The sequence below is a fragment of the Buteo buteo genome, chromosome 4 (assembly GCF_964188355.1).
Source record: "Buteo buteo chromosome 4, bButBut1.hap1.1, whole genome shotgun sequence".
In the NCBI taxonomy this organism is placed as follows: Eukaryota; Metazoa; Chordata; class Aves; order Accipitriformes; family Accipitridae; genus Buteo; species Buteo buteo.
Window position 1 is genome coordinate 51,478,974 of NC_134174.1, and position 26,140 is coordinate 51,505,113.

Genomic DNA, 26,140 nt, shown 5'->3' on the forward strand with positions numbered 1-26,140 from the left:
GGCAAATTTAAAGCAGCTGAGACCAAGGCTGTACTTTCAATAAACAAAACTAAGTCTTGTGAATTCTAAACAGTTCTGAAAAGACTATGCTTCCTGGTGGATCAGGCACCAAGAGCCATTGCCAGGAAGAGGCCTTCTGCAGGTTAGGCATAATAAAACTCGAGATGCCTTTACAACAGCTCATAGCACAGACTCGCTTGGGAATGATCACGGGGCTGCCCAGAACTTTTTATTTGGAAAGTTCTTCTGACTTTGCCCTGTCCTGTCTATACAGGTCCGTATTACGGATATCCTTCTTGATCACACCACAAGAGTTTCATTAAAAGCAGACCAACCAGGCCAGTCCCTGTGTCAAAAAGCTGAGGAAATGGCTACTTAATTGCTGCCAACTTCAGCGGAAAGAAAAACTCAGAGGGTGGTCTCCTTTCCCTTGCATAAAGTAGCCCATTCCCAGTTCACCGTGGAGTTAGAAGTGATCATCTCTGAAGAGTCAGGTCTTAGCTCTCATGGACAAAATTCCGTGGTGATGCAGAACACCTACTCCACTAGGCATATCCTGGTGAGTGTGCAGGTGGCTCTAGGACTGCTCGCTTAGGTACACCAGAATTTGACCAATGACAAATAGTATGTAAGGAGAGGTGTACTGTTACCTGAACTGTCATTCTTTAAGAAAAACAGATGCACAATGTATTTTATCCAAAGAGAAGCTAGGAAAAATTAATCTATGTTTAGGTTTTATTTTGTTACAACCAAGGACTTCTGACATCTTTATGATTCTTGATGCTTTATTTTCAATTACAGGTTTTTAAATAGTACAGAATATTAGAAAATACCTCAAAAGACACTTTAAAGCTATAGGATTTCTACCCCTTGTGATTTTTGAAAGGCACTCTCAGGCTGGGAGGGACCTAGGGAGGACACCTCATCCAACCTCCTAGGTAACTAAGAGGGATAAAGGCTAAGAAGCTAGATATGAAGTATCCAAAATGTACAATGTTTTGATATCACATGACTTCTCAACCAGTATCACAAATTTTTAAGGACTTAATCCATCATCTTTGAGCAGCTGGTTTTGACAATACTGCTAATGTTAAGTGTGTTTACATGTTCTGTGGCATGCTCGTTCACCCTGGTCTGACTCTTCCAAGGCAGGCAAATAAGTGCTGCACCTTGGTAGCTTTACCTTCTGTAAGTTAGAGAAAAAGAACAGGACAAACTATCAAACAGAAAAATCCATTAATCGTCCTTCAGGTCAGACATGGACATAACCTCAACTACTGGATTGGCCCTTCACTATGAGAAAGACCCCACAAAGCCTATCGACCTTGTTATGTACTGTCGCTCAGTTTCCTCTGGGTTTGTCTATTCCTCCTCCTCCAAATGAGACTGGATGCTTGTATAAATCCCAGAGCTGGGATTCCTCAGCTCTTCCCTAGCTCCAGTATTCTGTTTTCCAGCAGAGTGGGACCAGTTGCTTTCTCAGGTTTTTAAAAGGCTCAAAAGCTCTGTTACAAAGTGTTATACTTTGCAGCACACAATTCAGTAGCATGAAGTTAACTGCTTTCCTGAATACTAGCCACTTTTCTCCAGACCTAAACAAATAGTTCTGGCTTTGTTTCTATTGTCTGTGTTTTGCTTTGAAAATGGTGACAATGGATATTTAGAGTTGGAAGGGAAATGAAAAGAGCAAACATACAAGCTCAAAAGCGAACAAAAGCCCAATTCAAAGATACCTGAAGCTGTGCTACTTCATGGTTCACAGCAGGAACTGAGACCACACCTAATATAGAGGGAAGTATTAAGAAAGGAAACAATAAAAACACCAGGTTTTCACTTGCTGCAGAAGTCTGCACTTCCTCAATCTGTCAAGAAAACTTTCAAGAAAATTTGCCTGTAGTTAATTTATACTCTGGGAAGATCAACATCTCACATGTGCAAGGTTGGAAATGGGGACGCTTTTCAGCCAAACATGCCCCTCCACTTCAGTGGAACTGACATCAGACTCACCACCTAGCATGCATCCTACCGCAAGATTCAAGTGTCCTCTATAGGAACCTCTCAGGGAGGAAAAGTTGTGGTCAAATATGCAAGTTACTTTTTTGCCTTTTATTTTCCCTACATAGCCCCATCAGACATTAAAAGCATGATACTACTGAGAGAATCTATGCTTGATTTGTAATTGGAAATGGTCTCATGACTTCTGAAGAAGTTGACGCAGTGATACTGAGAACGTAGTTCTGTGCAATGCTTTCCTTAATGGGATGGTTTCTCTCTTCACCACTCTTCCATGGGTTCTTGGTTCTGCCCTCTTCCACAGCTTGCTACTGGTATTTCTGGCTCTAATGCTATTCTCTAAAGTGGATTAAATAAATGATCTGGTAAAAGAACAAAAAACAAATAAAACTCTGAACAAGCCCAAATCCTTCCAAAACAAAACAAGAATTGCTAGAGCCAGAACAAGCAGCTGAGGACACGAGCAGGCAGGGAGCATTGGTTTCGCTGTTAGAGAAAATGTACAGGGAGCCACACATTTGAGGAGTGGTTTCATATTACAAATGCTCACAAACATTTAAATGAACCATAGGACAGAACTGGTGACAAAATACCTCAGTCTGGACCAAACAGGACAAAATATGAACCTCATAAAATGCCCTAGTATTTAGCTAGCATTGTTTAGAAGTTACCACCTAACTGAAGGACAGACCCTCAACAGGTGTATACAAACTGACACTTGATAATTATGATCTCCACTCTGCCAGCCCCTTGCACTATTTATTCATTTAGTAGTTGTTCATAGGAGGTATCCTTCATGCCTACAGTAAGAATACAGAGGGACAGAAAATCCAGTCCAGTAAGAAGCCTGTATCCGAAACAGAATGTCCCAGATTTTCTATCATGAGCAAGTGCTTTCTACAGACCCAAAACAACATACCACTGTCACTGTAGCTAAATGCCATTTAATTGGCAGCTAGAAAAGTCTACAATACATTTCTTCATGGAAAAATGTTTGAGCTCTTCCAGTTTGCCAAGATGCTAATTAAAAACAGACGGCATGTTATAAAATCCTTTCCTTGACCTGTGCTATCTTACATTGCCCTTCTGTACTTTTTTCATGGCACTGGTTCCCTGCGGAATTATTCTAATCTTTATAAACTTGTATTTAATTTTCCTTTTCATTTTGCAGCCAGAAAAAAAAGTAACTAAATGTTATTTATTTCAATGTACATAGGAAATTCATTTGTTACATGGCAGAGATAACAGGCTTTTGAGGAGAGAATCTTAACTCGTTAAAAACAGAAGGTTTCTACATCCTGAATAATTCACAATGAAAGAAAACTTAGCACCACTGAAGTCACTGAAATAGTTCAAGTAAAAGCCTTGCTGGCATGCCACTGACATAATGAATTGCACAATGAGAAGGACATGCCTCATCAAACATGTATTATTGTCTCATCATTGCTAATCAAAATGCTTTACAAAGCAGGGATTTGTATCAGTGCTGAAATATTTTAAGGGGTCGTTGGTGATAGCTCCACAAGTGTATCTTACTGATGTTTTTATTGTTCTTAACAATTCATGAATATTTGGAAAAATACCTTATTTCGGTAAGAGTTAATCCCTTTTACCTCAAGCAAGTAGTAGATCTGCCTAACACCCCACCCTATGGTGGGCACACCGCCACTGCACAAGCCCAGCACACATTCTCCATCAAATAAGATACTACACCAAGCTGAACTCCCCAGTCCCTTTTCCATACAAACCACATCCCCCTGCAGAGGAGACTTTGGAGGGCTGAAGCAGTCCATCACATCTGTTTGCTCATATGCCAACATGCTATTTACTCAGTACAGCTTTAAAAAAGATTTGCTCTTTTGGCTGCCGGCTCTCTCCCTCTGCAGTAGGAGAGCAAAACCAACACAACATCGTTATCTAAGAACTGGCTGTAGTTTTAAATGTAATTTTCATAGCAACAGAGAGATACATGTTTTAGTTATGACTGCTCAGAAGCTAAAGGATTTTCCCTACCTTGAATATGATAACATTCACATTTTGACCTTACAATGCTTCCTATATATCCCTTCTCTTAAGACAACAATCCAAATTCCATACAGCTGACTTTGTTTTAGACACCAATTGCTTTTAGGCATCTGCAAGTTTCCACTGTTGCTGCCCTGGTGATTTAGGCAGAGTCATTAAAACTGGAGGGCCTAATTCCCAGCCTCAATATAATACATCAGTAAGAAGTAATAAGCTCCTTCATGAAGCAATATTGGTCCCCAGCTAAATAAATGGCACACACTACTGAATAAACAAAGGCACATGTGGCTTTTCTTCCTAAGCATTTTTTTAAGCAAATGGATGAATATATAATAGAAAAAGAGAAGGACAAAAAAAAAAAAAAACCAAAACCAGGAGTGGCAACTCAGAGAGCAGTAGAGGCATCACAGAAACTGGTATCTTGGACCCCTGGCATTGGAAAGGGGGACCTGAGAAACGTCCCTAGGGAACTTCTTGGAGCAGGTATTGGCTGAAAAGACCTTGGAGCTGTTCAGTTTGCTCTTCACTCAGGGAGATGAATGCTATACATTCTTTGAAAATAAAGACTGAATCAAAGATATCTGATTCTATTAACAATTTATTTTCCTAATCAGAACAATCTGAAATAATGACTTTTTAGATAACTGCTCAGGTCAGAAGTAGTAATAATGCTCTACGCCATGTTTCTGACACCTTTGCCTCCCCTCAGGGAGGCAGATCTCCCTTCATATACACTTTATATACATTAAGATCTCTCTCTCAAGAGCTATATATAGCTTCTATTCACAGGTGAGTACCACAACCACTTATTCATGCTTTTCATGCTTTACCTGCTGTTTTCAAGGCTGCCCTGATGCTAAAAATAGCTTTGCATATTAGAGGAGGGTTGCTATAGATTCAGAATGGGTGATGTTAGGAAGACAGCTAAATCCCTCTTTGCCGAGGACATGGAGGATCCGCATGGATGTGGCTGACGAGCAGCTGTATTATTATCCGTGACCTGGGCTGCGGTGCCCTTTCATAAAGACTCTCAGGCTCCAAGGGTGGGGTATTTGTGTTGTTCTAAGACTGCACTGAACTGCAAATCAGTACAAATCATCATGTCACCATAAGTTCAAGGCTTTGTTTTTCATACTGTAGTGTTAGATCACAGTACAACAGTACCTTCATATATTAATAGCACATTACCTTCTTTTAAACTGGGAAAACAATTTAATATTCTGTTGTATGGGCATATTTTTCTGCAGGCACTGATGTCTCCAAGTAAGAAAATATCAAAATGCTTTGCTAGTTGTTCTTACTACAGAGTTGAAAGGATGACAATTCATCATCTATTTGATTACTTTCAAGACAGCAATGAAACCACATAAAAAAATTGTACTACATACTGTTGTTTTGAACTTCTGGCAGTGTGTCCTCTGACAATGCTGACAAAGCTAATGTTAATTTTGGAAGTTACCTTCCTGTCTACAATCTAATGGATAGTGCAAGTGAAAAACTGCTTATACATAACTTTCCAACTCATATACTGCATCAAACAGTGAAGTGTGCTATAGATAAGTGTTGTTTGATTGTTAAGGTTATGAAACCTACGTTTTCAAAATTTGTCTGACAAAAATTTTGGAATCATAGGAAAGATTTTGTCAAGCTTGAAGATGTGGAAGTTTTGAGGACTGTCTCTAAGAACATAGTTATCTCTATACTCTGCAATTAAAAGTATCTTAAAATCTTTTCCAGCTTTCAGAAATCACTTTTCTACATTAGGAGAATATCACTGATTGCATCCTTACAGGATGATGAAGATCAGATTAATGGAGATAAGCAAGCATCTGAATAAGACTTACTTTTCCTTCATAATGTAGTAAAATCCTTCCAAGTGGTAACAATCTGATCTTGAATCTGAAGGCAAGGTACATGAGCTAAAGGGCAAGTTGCAAGGAAGTTGCAATGGCAAAATATTGGTCATTAAAGTAACTCCTACGTAGAAACATGGGAGTGTTATTCCACAGTATAGGTTAGCTGCCACACATGCAATAAAACAAGTTCATTTCTGTATACAGAATACCTTAAACTTACTCAGCTATGTTAACTTTCTAAAAAATTAGGTGATTTTAGACAATTACTATGAAAAGTTGAAGCTCAACAGAATGACAAAGATTATGCTTCAGGAGTTCTGTATTAGGAACTGAACTTAATGTTTCATCTCCAAATATCAATTTTCCTAGTTCTTAAAACTTGTGGATGATTATGACCATATCAAAGATAAATGAGGTAGTCAGAAATATATTTCTCTTTCCTTAACAGACTCCGATTATAGAAACCTGCCAAATACTGACTCTGTTAAGGCTGAGGTTCAAATAAAAGTTAGTTGTACAGGGAAAGAGTGGCATGGACTGACTAAAACAAGATTATTAAAATACATTAAAATGGATCCTAACATAACTTTAAATAATACCATCCATCTTTTAAGAACTGTGTATTTGAGGACAGTGTAATGCAAACTTGAGAGAAGATTCCATGATATGCTAAAGGAAATATTTTTTCACTCAAATCTCATTTCACATCCTGACCCTTATCTTTCATGTGGTTATGTTTAATTTCGATTCAAGAAAGGCAGTCATGTACATACATAACTCTTAACATTTTAATATATCGCTTGCAAATTGAATGTGGTTTCAGCAAGTAGCAGGATCTCCCCCGAAGTACAAGCTGGAATATTTCTTTTTACTTGCTATAGATGCTTTCCTCAGCAGTTTTTTGAGTCTGCCATTTTTACTTCTAAAGTTGTGGATATTGCAAAGCTCAGTGTTGCTGGCTATAAGTAACATAACTTGATATTTGAAACTAAGTTAGACTAATTGTTCCATTTAGGACAGTTATCTTTCCCGTTCCATTTAAGTGCCATGGAGTAAATAGTATCCTGGCAATACTTTCAATAGAAAGGTAGATAGTATTTCAGTACTTTATGTCTGAATGATATTGGTGATTAAATAACACAAAATTGTATTTAATTTGAAATGTAACCCCTATTATTTCCAAAATCTTGCAATCATTAGTATACTTTTACTAATGAAAGGTCAGTTCTAGCAGAAAAAAGAGGTCTCTCAGTAGTACTCTATGAGCATGCTCATAAAAAAACCTGAGGAATTTTTACAGATTCATCCTACCTCACTGCTCAGAGCAGCCTCTTTATATCCCTGTATCCTTCAGTTTCCACTGAATGATCAGCTATTGATCACCTCAACCCAGATACTATCAGCCTCTACATGCAGTTACTATACTACTTTACTACATCACTAATCCCACTGAAATCATAAGGTGAAATGAGGGTTGATTCTGTCATCATTATGCCTCTTATACCTTATTTTTTATAATCTATCTGTCTGTGAGATTCCAAACAGTTGACTAAACCACTGTATACTGCAAATAACCTCTGCTATGAAATATTTCCTTAGCTTTAGGACAACCAGTGGAAAACACTGTGATGAACATGCCTGACCAGCTGCATAGTGCAGTTTGCAGGACTGACCTTCTTGATTCCTGGATTAAGATCTCAGCTTTTGGTTAAGATGCAACACATCTCTAAAAAAACAGGTGGTTGCTGGAACACGTATGTAGGAATGAGAACTTATTTCTCTACTACATTATATCTTAGACTCAGACTCTGAGGCACCTTTCTTTTCCAGGTTTTCTAGAATACTAGGTACACAAACAGTGCTTAACTGCTTCTATGACTCAGAAGATAGTGACTCGTCACTCATGGTTTTATATAGAAGACTTTTGATTCCATACATTCAACTGTAAATGATTTGTACCTTCCCTCAATTCTCATCCTAAGTGAATATTATGAATATACATACATGGTAGACATTATGCACAAAAATGCCTATCAGGAAAAAAGGGAATATGTATCTTTTTCACTATGGTTTCAAAGTGCAATGGACTGTAATGTTGCTCACATATTCTTTTTATTTTCACAAAATAATTCCAGTGGGAAACAATATAATTTAAAGAAAACAAGTACATTGCTTGTTTGTCAGTTGGTTGGGTTTTTTTATTTCCAGTTTACTATATTTTCCTTCTCTTGCTTATTATTTTCTTTCATTTTTTCATCTTATATAATTCTGATATCAAACTGGAAAAAACAGATCTCCCTTTTTCTTGGATTTATGTATTTGAATGCCATCAGTCGCTTTCCACCATAGCAGATCTAGACATAAAAGTAGGATTAAGCATTCTTTGCTCTCTTAGGAGAATGTTCATACTTTGGGGAATTTAAGCATAATGCACTTCTAAAATCTCCTCAAATGAAAACTGGAACGCGTTCGAGGAGTTAGTTTCTGTATTCCACTTATTTCAATCCAGGTTGATAAAACTAAAAGTAGTATTTTGTGCATATTGATAATTACTTTTTAATTAAATTCTTGATAGACTGAAGTCACTATACTTGTTTATGCATGCCTACATGCATGGGTAACCTTTTAGTGATCTTTGTTCTCAGCAGAGCTGCCAGACTGTAAGCTCTGGAGACTGAAATTACCTGCACACAACAAATGTAGCACTAGCGGTGACAATTAAAGGACACTAGACAGGAGTCTATATCTCCACGGGATTTATTAAGTAAGATTATTTACTTTTTGCAAAAAAACCCCTCCAAACTTTAGAGATAATATGGGAGGTTTCTTCCAAGAATTATTTTTTGATGAAAGTCTGCTTTATTATTTCCATAACTGGATCAGTTAGTCTTCATAGGGTCACACTGGCATTATTTACAACACCCATCTTAACAAGGGCTTGTGATGTAGTTTATTTTAATGATATTTTTCGAAGTTCACAGAAATTTTAGGACCAAGGTTGTTGCTACAAGTGTTCCCTTAATTGCAACAGAATGAATGAACAACCTGGTTTTCAAGATATTATGGTAAGATTCTGTAGTCACAGTCAAGAAAACTAAAATAGATGTTAGCCATTAAAACAGTTACAGTTCTTCATGTATCTGTGATTCATTAGTGTGTTAAGAGCGTAAGTGATGCTACCATCAAATAAAGTGTTGAGCATGACTTAAACTACTTCAGTCCATGATAATGAAGATTAAGGCTGCTCCTCTGCCAACAGCAACAAAAAAATTTTGTGAATTGTGCTTAAAGTTGAGAGGCCTTATCTGCACCAGAGGAGGTGGAGCTAATGGAATAAATCAGGTTAGGCTGTATTTTCTAACATTGTGGCCTGAACTAGGATTCTATTTACCAAATTGATCAACTAAGAATAAGGGTGCAACTTCCTCATATTTTGCTGCTTAGGAGAGTTTCACATCAACTGAAAGTTTCAACTCCATTTTTAATAAAAGCCTTTTTTTTTTTTTTTTTATCCTATCAGCAGAACAAACTTAATCTGGAATTTAAGATGTGCACTGTCCTCTTCTTCAGCTTTGCATTAGTGTTTATAAAACTAATTCCCAAACTTCGGTCTCAAAGTAAGTACTATGTAGACGGCCAACAGAACCACCATCTTCAGGTGAAGTCTGACAGTGCATTAGGCAATAAGTAGTTGTGGAGGTTTGCAGTGATTTGTTCACTCTTGAAGTACAGGAGCCTGGAATAAGAAAGGTCCATGGGTCAAATGCTACTTTATACGGCCTTCTAAAATTCCACCATCTGTTGGCTCTGCCTTTAGTTATACAGAATTGGGGACAGATTTTCAAAGGAACCAAGTTTTTTCCAAATTGTTTATCATATTGGAAGCCTTAGTGTTCTAGAAATTCTGCCCCCACACAATGTATCTGACATTGATCTCCAATGGTGTTAAACAGGAATAATTAAGAGGAAAATTTCCACTGATAATTGGAATTTAGGAAATTCTATACTCTTATAATAGGATTAGATATCATATTATTATCTCTATTTTATCTTATTAACAAATACAATGCAATACAATGATTGCGGTTACCTATACAAAGGTCTGGGATTTTGGAACAAGGGAGGAAACTGATGAACAATCAGATGCTATTTTTTCAAAGGCACTTTTCTAACAATGATTACACACTGAAATGGTAATTGCAACTTCAAAATAGCATAAAACAGCACAGCTGCTCTCAAAATAATGGATATAGCACGGCTTTGTCTATGATATTTTTTGTAAGTGACTCTATACTGGAAAAAATTTTAAATCCAGAAGTGCTTTTATTGAATGAATCACTTTATCAGCCAAACAAATAAAACTGCATTTGCCTTTTAGCACAGCAACATCGACATCTAGTGGCTAATTACACTCCATGTTTGATATCCTTTGTATGACCAAAAACATGGAACACACCATTTACTGAATTTGACAAAATAACTATGCATTGCAACAGCCTGCTCTCTTTACATAACCTCTAGATGATTACAGAATGATGGTAGTCTTTAATGACTAGTCTGGAGTGACCAGTCCCAGTGATGGGCACTGGTGAGCGTGACCCATTGCCCCTCAGCACAGCCCCACTGGTTTTCCCTGACTGTCAGAAAGGCTTGGGAGTCAGCTGCCTGACGGAAGTATCTACCTTGCTTGGGGCTTGTTGGGAGGCACAATGCATCCCTAAAGTTGTGCACAGGTACATCTAAAGGAAGCACAACTGCACTTACTGAACGTGGTGCTACTGGCATACGTAAACGTCCATTTTTAGTTCTACTTGCTTTTCTACAAATTAGTAGGGGGCTTCAGATAGAGGGAGATGAAAATCAGGAACATGACAGATGCCATGAGATTGTTCATACTATGAAGACATAAAAATAAATTATTTGGCAACTTACTTCATAGACATGTAGAATATAAGAAGGTGCCAATATCAAATAATGTTAGAAAGTCTAATTTACCCATTTTTCAACAAAATAACTGGCTTAATGGAGAAAGAGGAAAGATTAGACAGGATAAATCTCAATTTTACTAGCATTCTTGATGGTTCCACATTACTTTCTCATAGTCAAACTCAAATGTAGTCATACATGTCCTCTGCAAACAGCTCTTATAATGGATATGGTTGTCAGTGACCACCTTGCCCACGCTCTCCGTACCAGTGGTAGCTGCCTCTTCTGGCCTGCTGGCAAAGCTGCCTGATTTGCTTCATTAAAAATTGGACTAATTTCTTAATTGGCTAACCAAACTAATTTTGATCAAACAAATCAGAGGTTGTTGAGTTTAAGCAACTTTACTAGAAGATCTTAGGAGGCAATAATCTCCTGCAGGAAGGTTGAGGTATTTCTTCCTAGCTAAATACTGATAAGGACTAAACAGTTATGCTTAGTGTTTCTTAGAAAGAGAGAAATTCAAGTCTGAAAAAGAGCAATAAAACATCTAAGAGTTCCCAGAAACTATATGGAAAGGTTGAAGTACTTTTCATTTCTTTAGCTTCAAAAAGGGAAGACTGTGGTCATATATGTCTTCCAGTATTTAAAGACTTGTTATTCAAATGATGATCAATTCTTGCTTTCTGTACCAGCTAGCACAGGGCATTAATAAATTATCTCAAGTAGCAACAAAGGAGATTTATCTTAGATATTAGGAAAAAACCTGTATACCTAAGGGGTTAACAGATTAAGCTATTTATGCTGTGAAATCTCTTATACTGGAAGCTTTTAGGAACAGCTCAGTAAGTATGCCAGGTATGATTCCTTGAATCCTCTCCATGATTCAATACTTTCTGCTGGTACATACATATTGATAAAAGTACCTCCCGTAAAAATATGGGGGAATTAAATAAATAAATGAACAGGTTACTTAAGTAAACATAATGCTACCACCAAATGATAAGAAGGTCAGAGGTCTGTCCTGAACACATATTACAGATGTTAAAATGCACCTTTTACTCTCCAGTACAAATGACATGAGTCAATATGTACTCATAAATCTCTTGATGTCAGCAACAGTTTTACCACCCATTTAATGAATTTGGATGACTGAAAAGTGGCAAATTAAATTAAATAATTTTTGTCTAGTTTTTTTTTTGCATACTGAGGCTATCTCCATGGTCTACATAATACGATCCAAGATTACATAGGTGACTGGAAAGACAGTATGAATGCAAATACAGAGAAGCTGATGAACTCCTGGGATTATTTCAGAATCATGGACATTACCTTGTATTGGTAAGAATACCCCTGGAAAGACTTTTGGGGGGAAGAAATTTCCATTTCTTCTTCCCAAAACTTTCTATGGAATTGTTACACTGAGTCATCAGAAAACTGAGTGATTGAAGTTGAGTAAGAATATGTCAATGTTTTGAAAACTTGGGAGAGAAAACATTTATTTCTTGAAGGTTTTAAAATCACGTCGGACTTAAGCTTTCTGGATACACTAGGTCTCATACTTGGCCCATTTCTAGATTTAGGGCAGGAGTAAATTAAGAACTACAGTGATGTCTCCTTTGTGGGCCATGAAGTTCAGGGCTACTGTAATTTAAGAGTACAGTTTCACATTACTGCTAAACTGATCTAATAGAGAGCTGCTGCTGAAAGGGCCACCCTTGTTTCTCACCTCCTCCCTCTCTCCTGTCCCATCCCTAACCTTTTTTTGCACCACCACTGTTACTCATCAGACACCACAGCAGGATAGTCAGAGGAGCTAGACTGGCAGAAAATTAAATATTGCAGTTCAGCAGAAGTGGTCAGATGAGCACTAGTGCCAGTTCAAGAAGAGGAATGCTCTCTTCAGCAGCAGCTAACCTATAGATTGATTTACCTGTAATGGAAAGCTGTGCTCTTAAGGTTTGGTTGTACAATCATTGAAATCCAACTTAAAACTGTAGCACCTCCCACCCTGCAAAGAGTTATGCCCATCTCTTCCCTTATTTTTCCCCATATCTTTCAGCCCTGTGGGACTTGTAGGAGAGAATTGTCCTTTTTGGTGTCAAAGCATATTGATGCTAGATTTAAACTACGGAGATATTCCCACAGGATCAAACTATAATACATCTACCAAGGGCTAAGGACAGGTCCAGTTTCAACTTCCAATTTACTTACGAGGCCATTTCCAATCCACTTCCCCAGCTGTAGCTTACTGTAGCCCACATATAAAATGCAGTCAGGTGATGTTTGAAAGCAACACAGTCAGACATCAGAAAAGCATAACATAGTAAGATGAAATTACCTAGCTGCTATTCTCAGAAAAACTGCTTATAAAATAACTTCAGCATCTACAACAGCTGCTATAGTTGGACTCACTGCAAAATTTTCCTCTGTCCCAGAAACTTTATTTTTTCTATATGCAGGCTTTTGTGGCCACAGCACAATGCCAAGAGATTCAAGAATTGTAAATCTTTCCTCTACCTTTCCCACTTTTCTTCAAAGTGCATAATCAATGATATGTTGGCCCAGTTTCCAGAATCATGTCAGGATTCATTCACACTAAAGCAGTCTGTCATTTCCGTAAGAGAGGAACAACAAAAAGATGCCTGCTATTACAGCTTCGTGGGTATACATTATTTATTTTAAGATATTTAAATTATTAATTAGGATAATTCCATTTTTGCAACAGAGTCTCTGCCCTTTAGAGGAAACGGGCCACATTCAGTAGGACTTCAGCAGAATACTGCATACACTCAAATAAGCATTTTGCCACTCAGTTCCTTTCCATGGGACACCTTCAGAGTGATAATAACTTGACAAGTGACACAAATACTAGGTCAGGAGAAAAAATACTTTTGCTTTTAAAACTGAGATTCGGTAGCCAAGGTAAGGAGGTACACTGTCAACTATGGTGTATGATTGCCTTACTGCATAATAGTGACTAGCTACAACTTATATTTTACAACTTAGATATTACAATGACAGCAGTAGTATTTCAATTTTGAAAATTTCCCTGTATTGTCTGTCTATGGTTTAAGACCCCAGAAATCAATAACACAGCAGTCCAGAAGAAAATACCCGTGATGGATTAAAGCATTTCAGACTTCGGCAGTCAAAATGCTGGTTCAGGTATTGTGCGCCCTAATGTTTGATGGGAAATGATATCAAGTCCTTGGCAGCTACTTGCTGTACCTGATGACTCTCACGCTGAAGACTTGTATTTCCCTGCTAGCTTATGAGAAAACAGTTTCAGTCTACAAGGGCTCCTTTCTCTGATGCAACCCACAGGCTCCCAAACTCTATCACCCGGTTGCTGTTGGTCCTCACAGAGAAACTGGGTCATATATTGCTCTTCCTTCTTCTAACTGCAAGATGCGATTGAAAAGAAGAGAAACCACTAAAACATGTGGAAATCAATGTTACATATTACCTTGCCGAGGCTGCCAGGGCGTTAATACGGCCGTGAACGAGGTCTGTGCCGCGGTGAGGGCAGCGCACATACCTACTGCATGAAGCCCCGGCCCCGGGGACGTCTGGCAGCTGCCGCCCGCCGAGGAGCACCCTCCCGGGGCCCTTCCTCCCTCAGGGGCCTCCTCCAGAGCGACCCCCGCCTCCCCGACCGACCCTTTCCGCCGGGTCCCGCCACCCCCGGTACCCGCAGCCGGGTCCGAGCCGTTACGCTCCTCCCCGCCCCCCGCCCAGCCCAGCTCAGCTCAGCTCAGCTCAGCTCCTCTCCTCCAACAGGGACTCCCCTGCCCGAAAGCGCCGGCGGTGGTGCGGGGGCGAAGCGGGACGGGGGGAAGAGGGGTTCGCTAAGGCCTCGCTGGGAGCCGCTGCGGCCGAGTCCTACCTTCCCAGAGGCGGAGACCGCCGCAGCCGGGGCCGCGCACCGGGTTCCCGGGCAGGGAGACTCCCCTCGCCCCTAAACATGATGAGCGGCTTTCCCCTCCCCTCCCCTGCCGGCGCGGCTCGCCCTCCCCCGCCCGCCGGCGCCCCGCCGCGCTCCGCCGGCTCCCCGCGCCTCGCTGCCCTGCGCCGCGCCGCCCGCCAGCGGCGGAGGGAGGCAGCCCCCGCGCGGCCCTGCTCCGCCTCTGCCCCCGGCTTCCGGGAGGGGCCCGCGGGAGCAGCCCGCGGAGCAGCGCCGCGGCCGGCGAGCAAGGCCGGGTGGCGGAGGCGGCCCTCGCCGGCGTCCCCAGCCAGCTGCCCCGCCGGCCGGCCGGCCGGGCCGCGCCGCCGCCATGGTGCCCAACCAGCTGCGCCTCTCCGCGGCCGTGAGTGGGGCCCAGGAGGGAGGGAGTCCGTCAGGGGCGGGCGGCGGACAGGCCTCGGCGGAGGCCGCGGCCTCCATCGCGGCGGGGGTGGGGCCGGCGGAGGGGCCAGGCCGTGGCCGTGCGGGAGGGGGCCGAGCCGCCCTCCCCGTGCGGCGGGCGGGCAGCCGGGGGGCCGCGGCCTGCGCCCCGCGGCCGCCCGAGGGCCGCTCCGGTGGTGGCGGCGGCGGCGGCGACGGGGGCGGCGACGGGACGGGTCTGGCGGGTCGCGCGGCAGGCCGGGGCAGGGCTGGGCGGCTTTGGAAGCCGTGTCGGACCCGCACGGGCCGGTTTTCGGTGTGATTTTTCTCTGTGGAGCCCCAGAAAGCTCTAATTCTCACTGCCTTGGTCTACTGTTACCTTTTCTCCGGCTTCCCCTTTCATAGTTTTAGAGCTTTAATAAACGGGCAGTATCTTGTGGGTGTCTTCTCTTTGCTAGGGTTGTTCACTGTACTCCTCGTAAATGCAAATACTCCTCGTAATTGGTTTTACAAGGAAGAGTAGGTTTGAAGATAATTGTACTTACTCTCAGGTTTTTTTCCTCCAAGTGGGGGTCGCAAAGCCTCAAAGGCAACATCAAGATGGGATGAGCCTTTTGCAGTGAAGCATGCTGACCTGCTGCATGGCACCCTTTATCCAGCCAGGACGGCTTCTCAAGCCCCATTCTAGATCCCGTGGTCCCTTCAGACCCTCCCATAGTAGTTTGTTTGTACCAAAATGAGCACTCCGGTCTGTTTGGGCCACATCCAGGCTGCAAGCAGAAACGAGCGCAGGCTTGTGTGCTGGGCAGATAAAGGGAAGGACAGGGGTGATGCTTGGGAGGGGAGTAGCAAGATTAGGGCTGAGGTCAGGAGCTAAGAGTTGGGATTTTGTGTGTAGGACTGTTTTGCCCTTTTTTTTTAACTGTCTTTTTCTGTTCAGCTGCGTGTTGTGATCAGGAGTCACCATGAACTATGATGTGTCCATTTCCCTAGTGTGCATTTACCCCTGTTGAGAGAGTTAAAGGAGGTGCCTTTTCTGGATGAGGATACCTCCTGTAAATGCAGTGCTGGGGAGCCCACAGTGGCCTGTATTGACATCAACAGTTGATGTCTCCTGTCAGTTGCATACAGTGTTCGTGCATTCACTGTGTTTAAGTTGCCTGTTTTTAGGAGCCCTGAGTTAGCGGGCTTGGTTCTGTCTCCGGTTGCTTTGCTATTCATTAATCCAAGATGTTGAGATTACTTAAATGTGATTTAAATGTATCCCAAAGCATATTGGTACTTGTTTTAGTTTTGTGCTTTCAGTTTGTTTTGTTGTTTGGGAAGAAGAAGTTCAAAGTTGGTCTAACAGGGAAAACACACTACCATTTAAGTTATGTAGCTTTCAGGTTCATGTTTTGATAAAATGTTTGGTATTTATGTTACTAATTTACTACAAGTATTCTGAGTTTTTGACAAATTCCATCAAAGTGAAGATCATATTGATGGGCTTATCAAATAGTGAAACTAGTTATTTTAAATTTCTTGACAATTTTGCATGTCAATGTCTACATATGCCTCTTTTAAAATCTACTAGCTTGGGCATAAAGCTTTGGTATCTGCCCCTCTTTTACTACAGTTAGATATGAAATACATTTTCCTTATCTGGGATCATTGTTTGGCTGTTTTCATGGAGAAGGGGAGAAATTAGCCTTGAAATTTCACAACATTAAGCCAGTGTCTGTTTACACTGTCCTTCTAAAACATAAAGATTCCTTTATGGATGAGATTCTTTGATGGAGTTCATTTTTATGTTTTACCTAAAAGTCAGGTGATTTTGGTATCCTCCTAAGGCATCAGATCAGTAATTTTCAGTCCTAGTCTCCAAGAGAGCCGTCCAGCACTACTGGAGCTGCTCATGTCAAAATGTGGTGGATTGACCCTGGCTGGAGGCCAGGTGCCCACCAAAGCTGCTCTGTCACTCCCCTCCTCAGCTGGACAGGGGAGAGAAAATGTAACAAAGGGTACAGGGAGAGATCACTCAACCAATTACTGTGACGGGCAAAATAGACTCGACTTAGGGGAAATTAACTTAATTTATTGCCAATCGAACGAGAATAGGGTAATGAGAAATAAAACCAAATCTTAAAACACCTCCCCCCCACCTCTCCCTTCTTCCCAGGCACAGCTTCACTCCCAAACTCTCTACCTACCCACCCCGAGCAGAGCAGGGGACAGGGAATGGGGGTTACGGTCAATTCATCACATGTTGTCTCTGTCGCTTCATCCTCCTCAGGGGCAGGGCTCCTCACACTCTTACCCTGCTCCAGCATGGAGTCCCTCCCACGGGACACAGTCCTTCACAAACTTCTCCAACGTGGGTCCTTCCCACGGGCTGCAGTTCTTCACAAACTGCTCCAGCATGGGTCCTTTCCACGGTGTGCAGTCCTTCAGGAGCACACTGCTCCAGCGTGGGTCCCGTGCGGGGACACAAGTCCTGCCAGCAAACCTGCTCCAGTGTGGGATCCTCTCTCCATGGATCTGCAGGTCCTGCCAGGAGCCTGCTCCAGCGCGGGCTTCCCATGGGGTCACAGTTTCCTTCGGGCATCCACCTGCTCCGGCGTGGGGTCCTGCATGGGCTGCAGGTGGAGATCTGCTCCACTGTGGACCTCCCTGGGCTGCAGGGGGACAGCCTGCCTCACCATGGTCTTCCCCACGGGCTGCAGGGGAATCTCTGCTCCAGCGCCTGGAGCACCTCCTCCCCCTCCTTCTTCACTGACCTTGGTGTCTGCAGGGTTGTTTCTCTTACATGTTGTCACTCTTCTCTCCAGCTGCAGTTTCTGTGACCCAGCAACTTTTTTTCCCATCTTAAATATGTTATCCCAGAGGCGCTACCGCCATTGCTGATGAGCTCGGCCTTGGCCAGCGGTGAGTCTGTCTTGGAACCAGCTGGCATTGGCTCTGTAGGACATGGGGGAAGCTTCCAGCAGCTTCTCACAGAAGCCACCCCTGTAGCCCCCCACTACCAAAACCTTGCCACGCAAACCCGATACACAAACCCAACTTTGGTACAGTACCTGCCTGTCCTGCTGTTGCTTTCAAAGAAGGAGTGACCTAAAAATGTCAGGGCATCAGTCGTGGGTTGTGCTCTTTTTCACTCTGAATTTGTCTTTGAGTGATTGTAGTGATTCAGAGGAATGGCTGATGCTGTGAAGAGTCCTCCTGTCAGAGTCAGAAGAGTAGCCTCTCAGGACCTAGTCCTTAGCCATGCCTGCCCTTATATTCATAGTCACAGCTTTCCAAAAGGCAGTCATCAACTTCTGAGAGTCCAACTGTATGACTCTGTTGGAGCAGCTTTTCTTGCATCTTTTTTTTTTCAATTGAGTCATTCCCAGAATCATTTGGGAGCTGATTACTGAGTATGTCTACTTTTTTCCTGGGGCCCATCATCCAAAGGCTACCACTCTGGGAAAATCTCCTTTTATTCAAGCTTTTCTTGCCTGTTTTTGTACTTCATCTGTCTCATGTTGACTTTCATACACATTGTGTTGGCTTGGACTTTCTAACCTTTCAAGTGTGAAGGAAGCGCTCAGTATTCATCTGGGAAGCATTAATTTTGCCATTTAAAACACTCCTGGATTGCCATGATATTTTTTAAATTTAGAGGCCAAGTATAAATATATTTGCTGCACACTCATAACGTACTCAACCTTCTTTAAAGACCACATAGGCTTTATTAATAAAAGTAGCGACAGGCTTGCTATTAGAACCACCTCAGCTAGGAGACCTGCATCTGAGCTGTGGATTGTCATGGGACTGTGCTGGGAGGACTTTGCACCATTGCTGCTCTTTTGCCAGTGCATGAGGCCCACTCACACCAGACACTGCAGATATCTGCTGCATTTTTTTTTGATAACTGATAATTTTTGTGTCTCCTGGGAAATAGAAAACTTAAAAGCAAATCAGAAAGTTCTGATTTGGTTTTGTTCAAATATATACATATATGAGAGCTATGTCTTCTTCAGAAGAGTTCAAGAGTAGAAGGAACGTTACAGTATTAAGCAAGGAAAAAAGGTACAGTTTATTATTATTAATAAAAATAATAAAAAAAACCTCCTTAAAAATCAGTCCTTCACCATCAGTGTGAGAACTGTGTTTTACATACTCTGCATGATACAGGCCAGTTGTTGATATCAGTAGAGGATACAGTTGACTCTGCAGCATGGAATTTCTGGGAGGCATTTGTATAAAGAGAAGGCATCTCATCAAAATCATCCTGAAGAGATGCATCTTTTTTACAGATTTTGTTTTTCTCAGGTTTTTGTCTGAGGAGGAATATGATTGTAGGTAATGTAGGAATTGGCAACACTGAATGAAATACACTGGTTTTCTAACTCAGTTTCTTTCTCATCCACTGAATTATCAAGATACTTAGGAAGTATGTCTTGAACCTTACCCCATGCAGATGTGTAATAACCACCTCTCTTGTTTTTAGCTCAGTTGTGTAAATGTTCCAGTTGTGTAAATGCTTTTTTGGTGTCAGTGCCAGTTTATGCAGTTCCCAGCTCTGGCTGTTTTCTTCCTGTGCTACCCTTCCAGCTGGCTGGTGTAGCTGTTTGGGGGGCTCTGGATGAACTGTCAGGAAGCTTATCTGAGTTAAAATTATCTTTTTTTGGATAGGATCCTTTGGAACTTGGGTGAGTTGTATGATCTGGTTCATGTGTAGTTTCACAACTGTAACTGAGCAACTGGAAGGAAGGTCCCAGAGTAGGAGTGAGGGAGAGGAGATGGGATCTACTTAAGCCATTAGTCTGCTGAAAGAATTGGACATGTAAACTGTGCCTTGAAAAATGGAGGTGATAGATCTGGGCATCAGTCAGTGCTTGATTGTTTGATGGTATTAAGATAGGGGATATTTTGGTTTTCTTATATGCATTAATTTGACATTGTAGTCCCAAAGTGTGTAGAAAAAGAGATTTTATTTCATGGTAGGAATGTTGTGCTGATTAGACGGTACATTTTTGCAGGCATATTGTTATTTTGTATTTTAGTTATCATTTCAATCAGCTTTCCAGCTACCAATGTAAGATCTAATGATCTAAAATGCTGTATCACGTCCAAAGAAACTTTTGTTCTCATTTTTGTTTATAATGTGGGCACATCAGTTGCTGTCCTCCAGCCCACTGAAAGAGTAGCTCCTGGGGAAGATACTCACCTTTTTCTTGCATAAGGGAGTTTGTTTGAAAGTTAAGACCAAAGATGTAGTCATACTTTTGGTTATCTGCATCTATACGAAGATTAAATATAGGGACATCTGCATCTAAATTATTTATAAAGTGATCTTTTGACAGACTGACAATGTCTGTCTTTGCCTGGTGTTATTTGGTATATACTCTGTATTATCTGTTCAATTTGGTTTGGTTTAGACATATGTGAGAATTTGTACTTGCTGGCTTGCTCTCTGTCTTTCTCTCTTTTATTTATATATGATGGACAGTACTGATTTCTAGTTATGCTGTGTCCATATTACATTAGCGGGTATATTGACTGTGTTATCTATTATTTTCAGGCACGTGGCCATGGAGGCTATGATTCTGATTTTAGTGATGAGGAGAGTGGAGAGAATTCTGTGCAAAAGACTAAAAGGTAACGTAGTACAGAATTAACACTTTGCATTATGTATTTAGTGCAAATGGCCTATTGCTGTGTGTAGAAGACTATGCTATGGTATGTAAAGTCTGGTGTTGAAATGTTTTTTGAAAAATCAATCTCTTTGGTTCCTGCATCTCCTCGTGTCAAGCTTGCCAAAGCATGTTGTCTCCCAGGGGCAGCTGATTAAGATCCATTCTGCCATGTCCATCTGGTGTCTATATGCCTCTCAGCTCTTGGAGCAGAGTGTTTCATTTTTCCAGGCATTAGTATCAGCTGCTGGGGTTTGGCTGTGCTGTTCACTTCACTGTGATGCATCAGGACACATGGAACTGCTAAGAGAGCAAGGGGAAAAAGGCCAGGTGGCTGTAGGCTTTGTAGATATAAAACACCTGCTTGGAGGAAGTGAAGAACTGATGCTAGTTGTTTATTATTTAATTTGTGAAGTGACCTGGGAATTGGTGAATTGTGTTGTATTCAATCCCTGAAATGTGACTACACATCTTTTATTTGAGATCACCTTTGCCAATTCTTTCAGTGGTTCGCACAATTAATGACCTTGAATTTTGTAGTCTGATCTCATATTACTAAGATTTTTATTTATTTATATATTTATTTTGCTTTGGCACCATAGTCCTTTGACACTTTTTGCACTGTACTGAACATTTTACCTACATAATGCATATATTTTTCTTACCTTTTCCTGTCTCTCCCTTGCACTGTTATTTGAGTTTATTTAAGAAGGCTTTCTGGAAACATTCCCAGGACTTGCATATTTTCCTTTGTAATAAAATTGAAAGAATGGGTTTTGTAGTGTCTGACTGCATTCTGGGGAAAAAATTTCGTGTTTTAATCATTGGAATAATAGCAGGCATTGTGCTGTTCCATTTATTTTATAAATATAGCTGTTCTCCATTAAAACAGTGACTGGTTTTGTTCAGTTTTCATTTTCTTTAAAAGGCCATTACACATTATACCATTCCACTTTCTAGGTGGTATATTAACTAACCATCAGGACCCTTTCAAAAATATCATCATTACCCTTGTTCTGGCACACTACTGCTGATTCCCAGTAGAGCTTTTATACGGGTTTACTGTATATGTATATATCCTTCTCTTGCTCTATCATGATATTTATTTTCACTCTAAGGAAAGCAGTAGTCTTAAGTTTTCTCCATATTGCTGTTTTATGGAGTCTCCTTATGGGAATTTGGTGCCTATAGATCCTTTTGAGTAAATGATACCCTTAGTTTCTGGAGTCCTGTATTCCATAGCTTGAAATATAAATTCCCTGGCTTGTTTTCTACAGGTTGCTGACTCCCATTCTTTCTGCCAGCTGATAATTATGGAAAAATCTTTTTTTCACCTCTATTGAGGAATGAAACTAACTAAATATACCTTTTACTAGCTTTTAATTTTCTATTACTTTGTTGAATTCTGAAAGTATTTTTAACTGCCCACTGATATGTATGGTTCACAACACAGTACTTAAGTTTTAAATTAGTGATTCTTGTGATTACGCTACGAGAGGCAGAGCCATTTAATGAGGTGTTGAGACATTAGCATGAAAGGATGAGACAAGGTTACTAGCAGTCACTCCTATTCAGTGAACATACTGTCCTTCCTGTTCCTACTTGGCTGTGTAGCTGAGATTTATAGAGGGCTTTAAATGTAGAGTGAAACTGGGGAATCTTCAGGTTTTTTCATTGTGGTTCTATGGTGATAACATTGATAAAAATAAATATTACAGATTGCTGTTTTAAGCAATTTTCTTTAAATGCCGACTGTAAGCAAATGCCTTTCCAGCTTTGTTCTGCAAATGAAGTATAATGTCTAAGCTGGTGTTCAGTCTGAAGTTTGGTTTTATTCGTGTAGAAACTAGCAGTATAACAGTTTTTTTTATTCAAGCTAGTGCAAATTTTGGCATATGGAAATTTTGTTGCTTATGTAAAGTTCTCAACTAACTTTTCTTCCTTTTTCCCCTCTACCTTTAGTAAAAAGGAAGATGTCCTTCTGATAAAGCCATTCCAAAAAGCAAAACAAGGCAGTGTGGTTCACAGACAATTCGCAGCTGAAGAATGGGATAGGTATCTTTTATGTATTGCTTTTGTGAGGCATTTTTCCCATAATGTAAGGATAGCTTTCACTCAAACATATTTGTTATTAACAGGGAAGAAGCAAGAAAAAGAAGATTTCACTTGATAGCGATGGATGCTGTATCCTTCTATTTCATTTTTCTTTAAGTTTGAAGATGGTGCACAGGTTATCCATTATGGTGAAATACTGGGATTTCTCAGTTGTCACAGCAGTTGACAGTGCAGCACCAGATACTGAGCCGTTCTTCAGATTATCTCCTTTTAGCTGATGAGATGTCTCTGAGAATGTCTCTACTCAGTCAAGGCATTTCCAGATTTTTCCTATATTCTCATTTTTCCTGTTTGGGATGAAATTATTACAAAGTGAATTTCATTTAGACTTGCATAAAGACACTTTGCTCTTTCAGTTGAGTTTATACAGAACATAATTCTGTATAAGGCTGCTATTATCTGTGGACAAATACATTTCTTCTGGAAATTAAGAATGCATTAGTTAATTCAAAAGTCTATTCAAAACAGCCTTATCTCCAAAAATATCTTCTACAGATGCTCTAATGTAAGCCTGTTTAGTATCATGTGCAGGTTTATTTTAGTTTTTTTAATCTCTTAATCATATTTCATGCATAATTTGTAACTATTTTTGTAACTACCACCTTATTTAGATTACAACCTTTCTCCTTTTATTTAGTTTTCACCTGGGGCAGTCCTTATATGTTTTGGCTGAGCATATCTGAAGTATCATCAGTTCCCTGTTTGTTTAAATAGCTATTCTTCAGCAGTAACAGTTAATAAATAGGAAAGTAAAGACTAATTAAATATGGAAGGGCTTACTTAAATCTGGAGACTCCAGTAAACAGAAAGTAACTTCTCCTAACCTGCTTAGAATTTGGCCAGACACTACATAAACCATCGTATGCCTTTAAAGGAGATGTATCTTAATCAGTCCCACTGACATTGTAGACTGTCATTAGCCACAGAAAATCTCGTGTATTCTGGAATGACTACAAAATTCATTGTGTAGAGACTTTTATGAGTTTCTGCTAATGTTTTTGAGTGATTCCTGTTTAAAACATTTACTGTTACACAATTTTAACACCTAGTAACTGAAATGGCAGCACAAAATAGTATGTTGTGTTAAATGTGTTTAATTGTACCAGTTAAACCTTCTGGACTTGCTTCCCTCTTCCTTCTGTTTGTGGTGGAAAGGAATAAAAAAAGACTCAAACTGAGGTTAAATTAACTTTTTGGAGGCCTTTGGAAAATAAAATGTTTTCTCAATAAAATTCTAATGCATGTCAAAATACTAGGTTCATACAAATTATTCACACTGATACAGTAGTTGCCAGGATATGTAGCAGGAGATCCTGCTTCAGAAACACCATACTAGTTAATTGAAAATATTTTTAAGTAGCCATATAAAATGTTTTTATTTGTGAAGATGCTTATTTTCTGAATAAGTAATTACATATTTTTGCTCAAATTATGGTACAAAAGGTGTTTCAAATGATGTCTCTCAGGCTGAAGTGTTCAAAAAAACACATTACATATTTTCCCATGATTTTCATCTCCAAACTAAAGCAGGTAACTTTTATTTGTATGTTGGTGGTAATCTGTAATAAATTGTTCCATTTTAGCAGCCAGACTATTTTTATGATACAGAAATACAAGCCTGTTTGAAACCAAAACTGCAGTACTAAAAAGCTGTTGTCTAAATTACAGTTTAAATAATGAACCCAGTTTCTATGTATATGCATACAGAGCATCTTTGATAAAGGAAGACAATTTTATAAAGGTCTGGCAGCTGAGTGAGATTTTAAAGATGAAATTGCCTTGAATTCCTGTATTTGGAAAATAACTTTCATGAGAGGCTATTAAGTAAAAATTGCTAATTAATTCCTTTCTTTCTGGAAATTACTGGAATGTTTTTGAGAAAAAAGCCACTTCTTTCTGTTAAGTGTATAAAAAGTTTTAATTATTTTTTTAGCTTTAAACTGTGGTAAAATAAAAGAAGATAAGTCCTGAAACAATTCTTAATTGCTTTATTCAGTATGAAAGACATAAAAAGTTTGTGAATGACTACATTTTATACTACGGTGGCAAAATAGAGGATTTCCAACGTTCTGGGTAAGAATCATTAGCAATCTTTCCCTTCCTGCCCCCAAAACTCCACTGTTATAGAGAGCTGTTAAAATATATATTATAGCTTTGGAGGGAGAAGGGGATGTGGCTATCTATCAAATTACTAATTCTTTTGGTCACAGATAGTAACTACAGTTGTTGTAAATATCCAAACCACAGAATTGCCTTGTTTCATTTTTGCACCATTATTTTTATATAAAAACTGACCATGAGCTGAATTATTCTTGTTTTGTTATGTAAAAGAAAGGATGACAGGTGAGCATTAATTGAGGGTACATTGAGAAATATCTGGCAGTACCTTCAAAATAACAATCTGAAATACTTTTGAAATGTGCAGAATTACTATCCATTGTCCAGAATAATGATAACCTTCTTTAGAGCTGTCTATAACTGCCTTCTAACATTACTGTCTTCAATAAAAAGTATAAAAAGTATTTTCAGACAGGATCAAGTCATCACAGTTTCAGTGGCTGTTTTCCACTGTGAATTTTTCATTTGGGAAAAGGTATGCCAGGGAATAGTTTCATTCCATACCGATATATTCCTTTATGTGGTGAGGTAGAGATCACAACTGTGAAATACTGATGTTTACCAAATTATTATTTGACTGACCTTTCATTTTAATGTTACATTGTACTAAAAAATGTGTCCTTTTATAGAGCAAATGACAAGACGGATCTTGATGTTATTAGAGAAAACCATAGATTCCTCTGGAACGAAGATGATGAAGCAGACATGAATTGGTACCTGGAACTCTTATAGAACATGTTTTTAGATCACTTGTACTAAATTTGTGGTGATCATTCTTTGATATTTAATGCATTTAAAAATGAAAGACCTTTAGGAGGTGGCAAAATGAATTGATGACAGAAAGAACTAAGAAATTGTGGTGGGTTGACCCTGGTTGGATGCCAGGTGCCCACCAAAGCCGCTCTATCACTCCCCCTCCTCAGCTGGGGGGGAAGAAAATATAACAGAAGGCTCGTGGGTCAAGATAAGGACAGTTTAATACAGTGATAGCAAAGGTCGCGCGTGCGAAAGCAAAGAAAAAAAACAGATGATGTTATTCTCTACTTCCCATCAGCAGGCGATGTCTAGCCACTTCTCGGGAAGCAGGGCTTCAGTACGCGTAG

At 40.1% G+C, this 26,140-nt stretch overlaps 2 protein-coding genes across 6 annotated transcripts in view; one reads left to right on the forward strand and one right to left on the reverse strand.

Moving 5' to 3' along the window:
• LGI1 (leucine rich glioma inactivated 1) overlaps positions 1–16,601 on the reverse strand; it is a 33,929-nt gene extending 17,328 nt beyond the window's left edge. The window contains exon 1 of one of the 3 annotated variants that reach the window (XM_075026077.1): positions 15,690–16,601. The gene's annotated coding sequence lies outside the window, so the exon portion shown is untranslated. Of the gene's footprint in view, positions 1–14,286; positions 14,825–15,689 lie in introns of those variants that run through there. The other 2 variants (XM_075026075.1, XM_075026078.1) reach the window with 2 other exon arrangements.
• Positions 14,951–26,140, forward strand: part of LOC142030240 (protein FRA10AC1) — a 34,600-nt gene continuing 23,410 nt past the window's right edge. Inside the window, exons 1-7 of one of the 3 annotated variants that reach the window (XM_075026082.1) lie at positions 15,612–15,716; positions 16,584–16,613; positions 20,693–20,769; positions 22,767–22,859; positions 22,943–22,988; positions 24,916–24,992; positions 25,667–25,750. In XM_075026082.1, coding sequence (XP_074882183.1) covers positions 15,627–15,716; positions 16,584–16,613; positions 20,693–20,769; positions 22,767–22,859; positions 22,943–22,988; positions 24,916–24,992; positions 25,667–25,750 — 497 coding nt within the window. In that variant the 5' untranslated portion in view covers positions 15,612–15,626. The other 2 variants (XM_075026081.1, XM_075026080.1) reach the window with 2 other exon arrangements.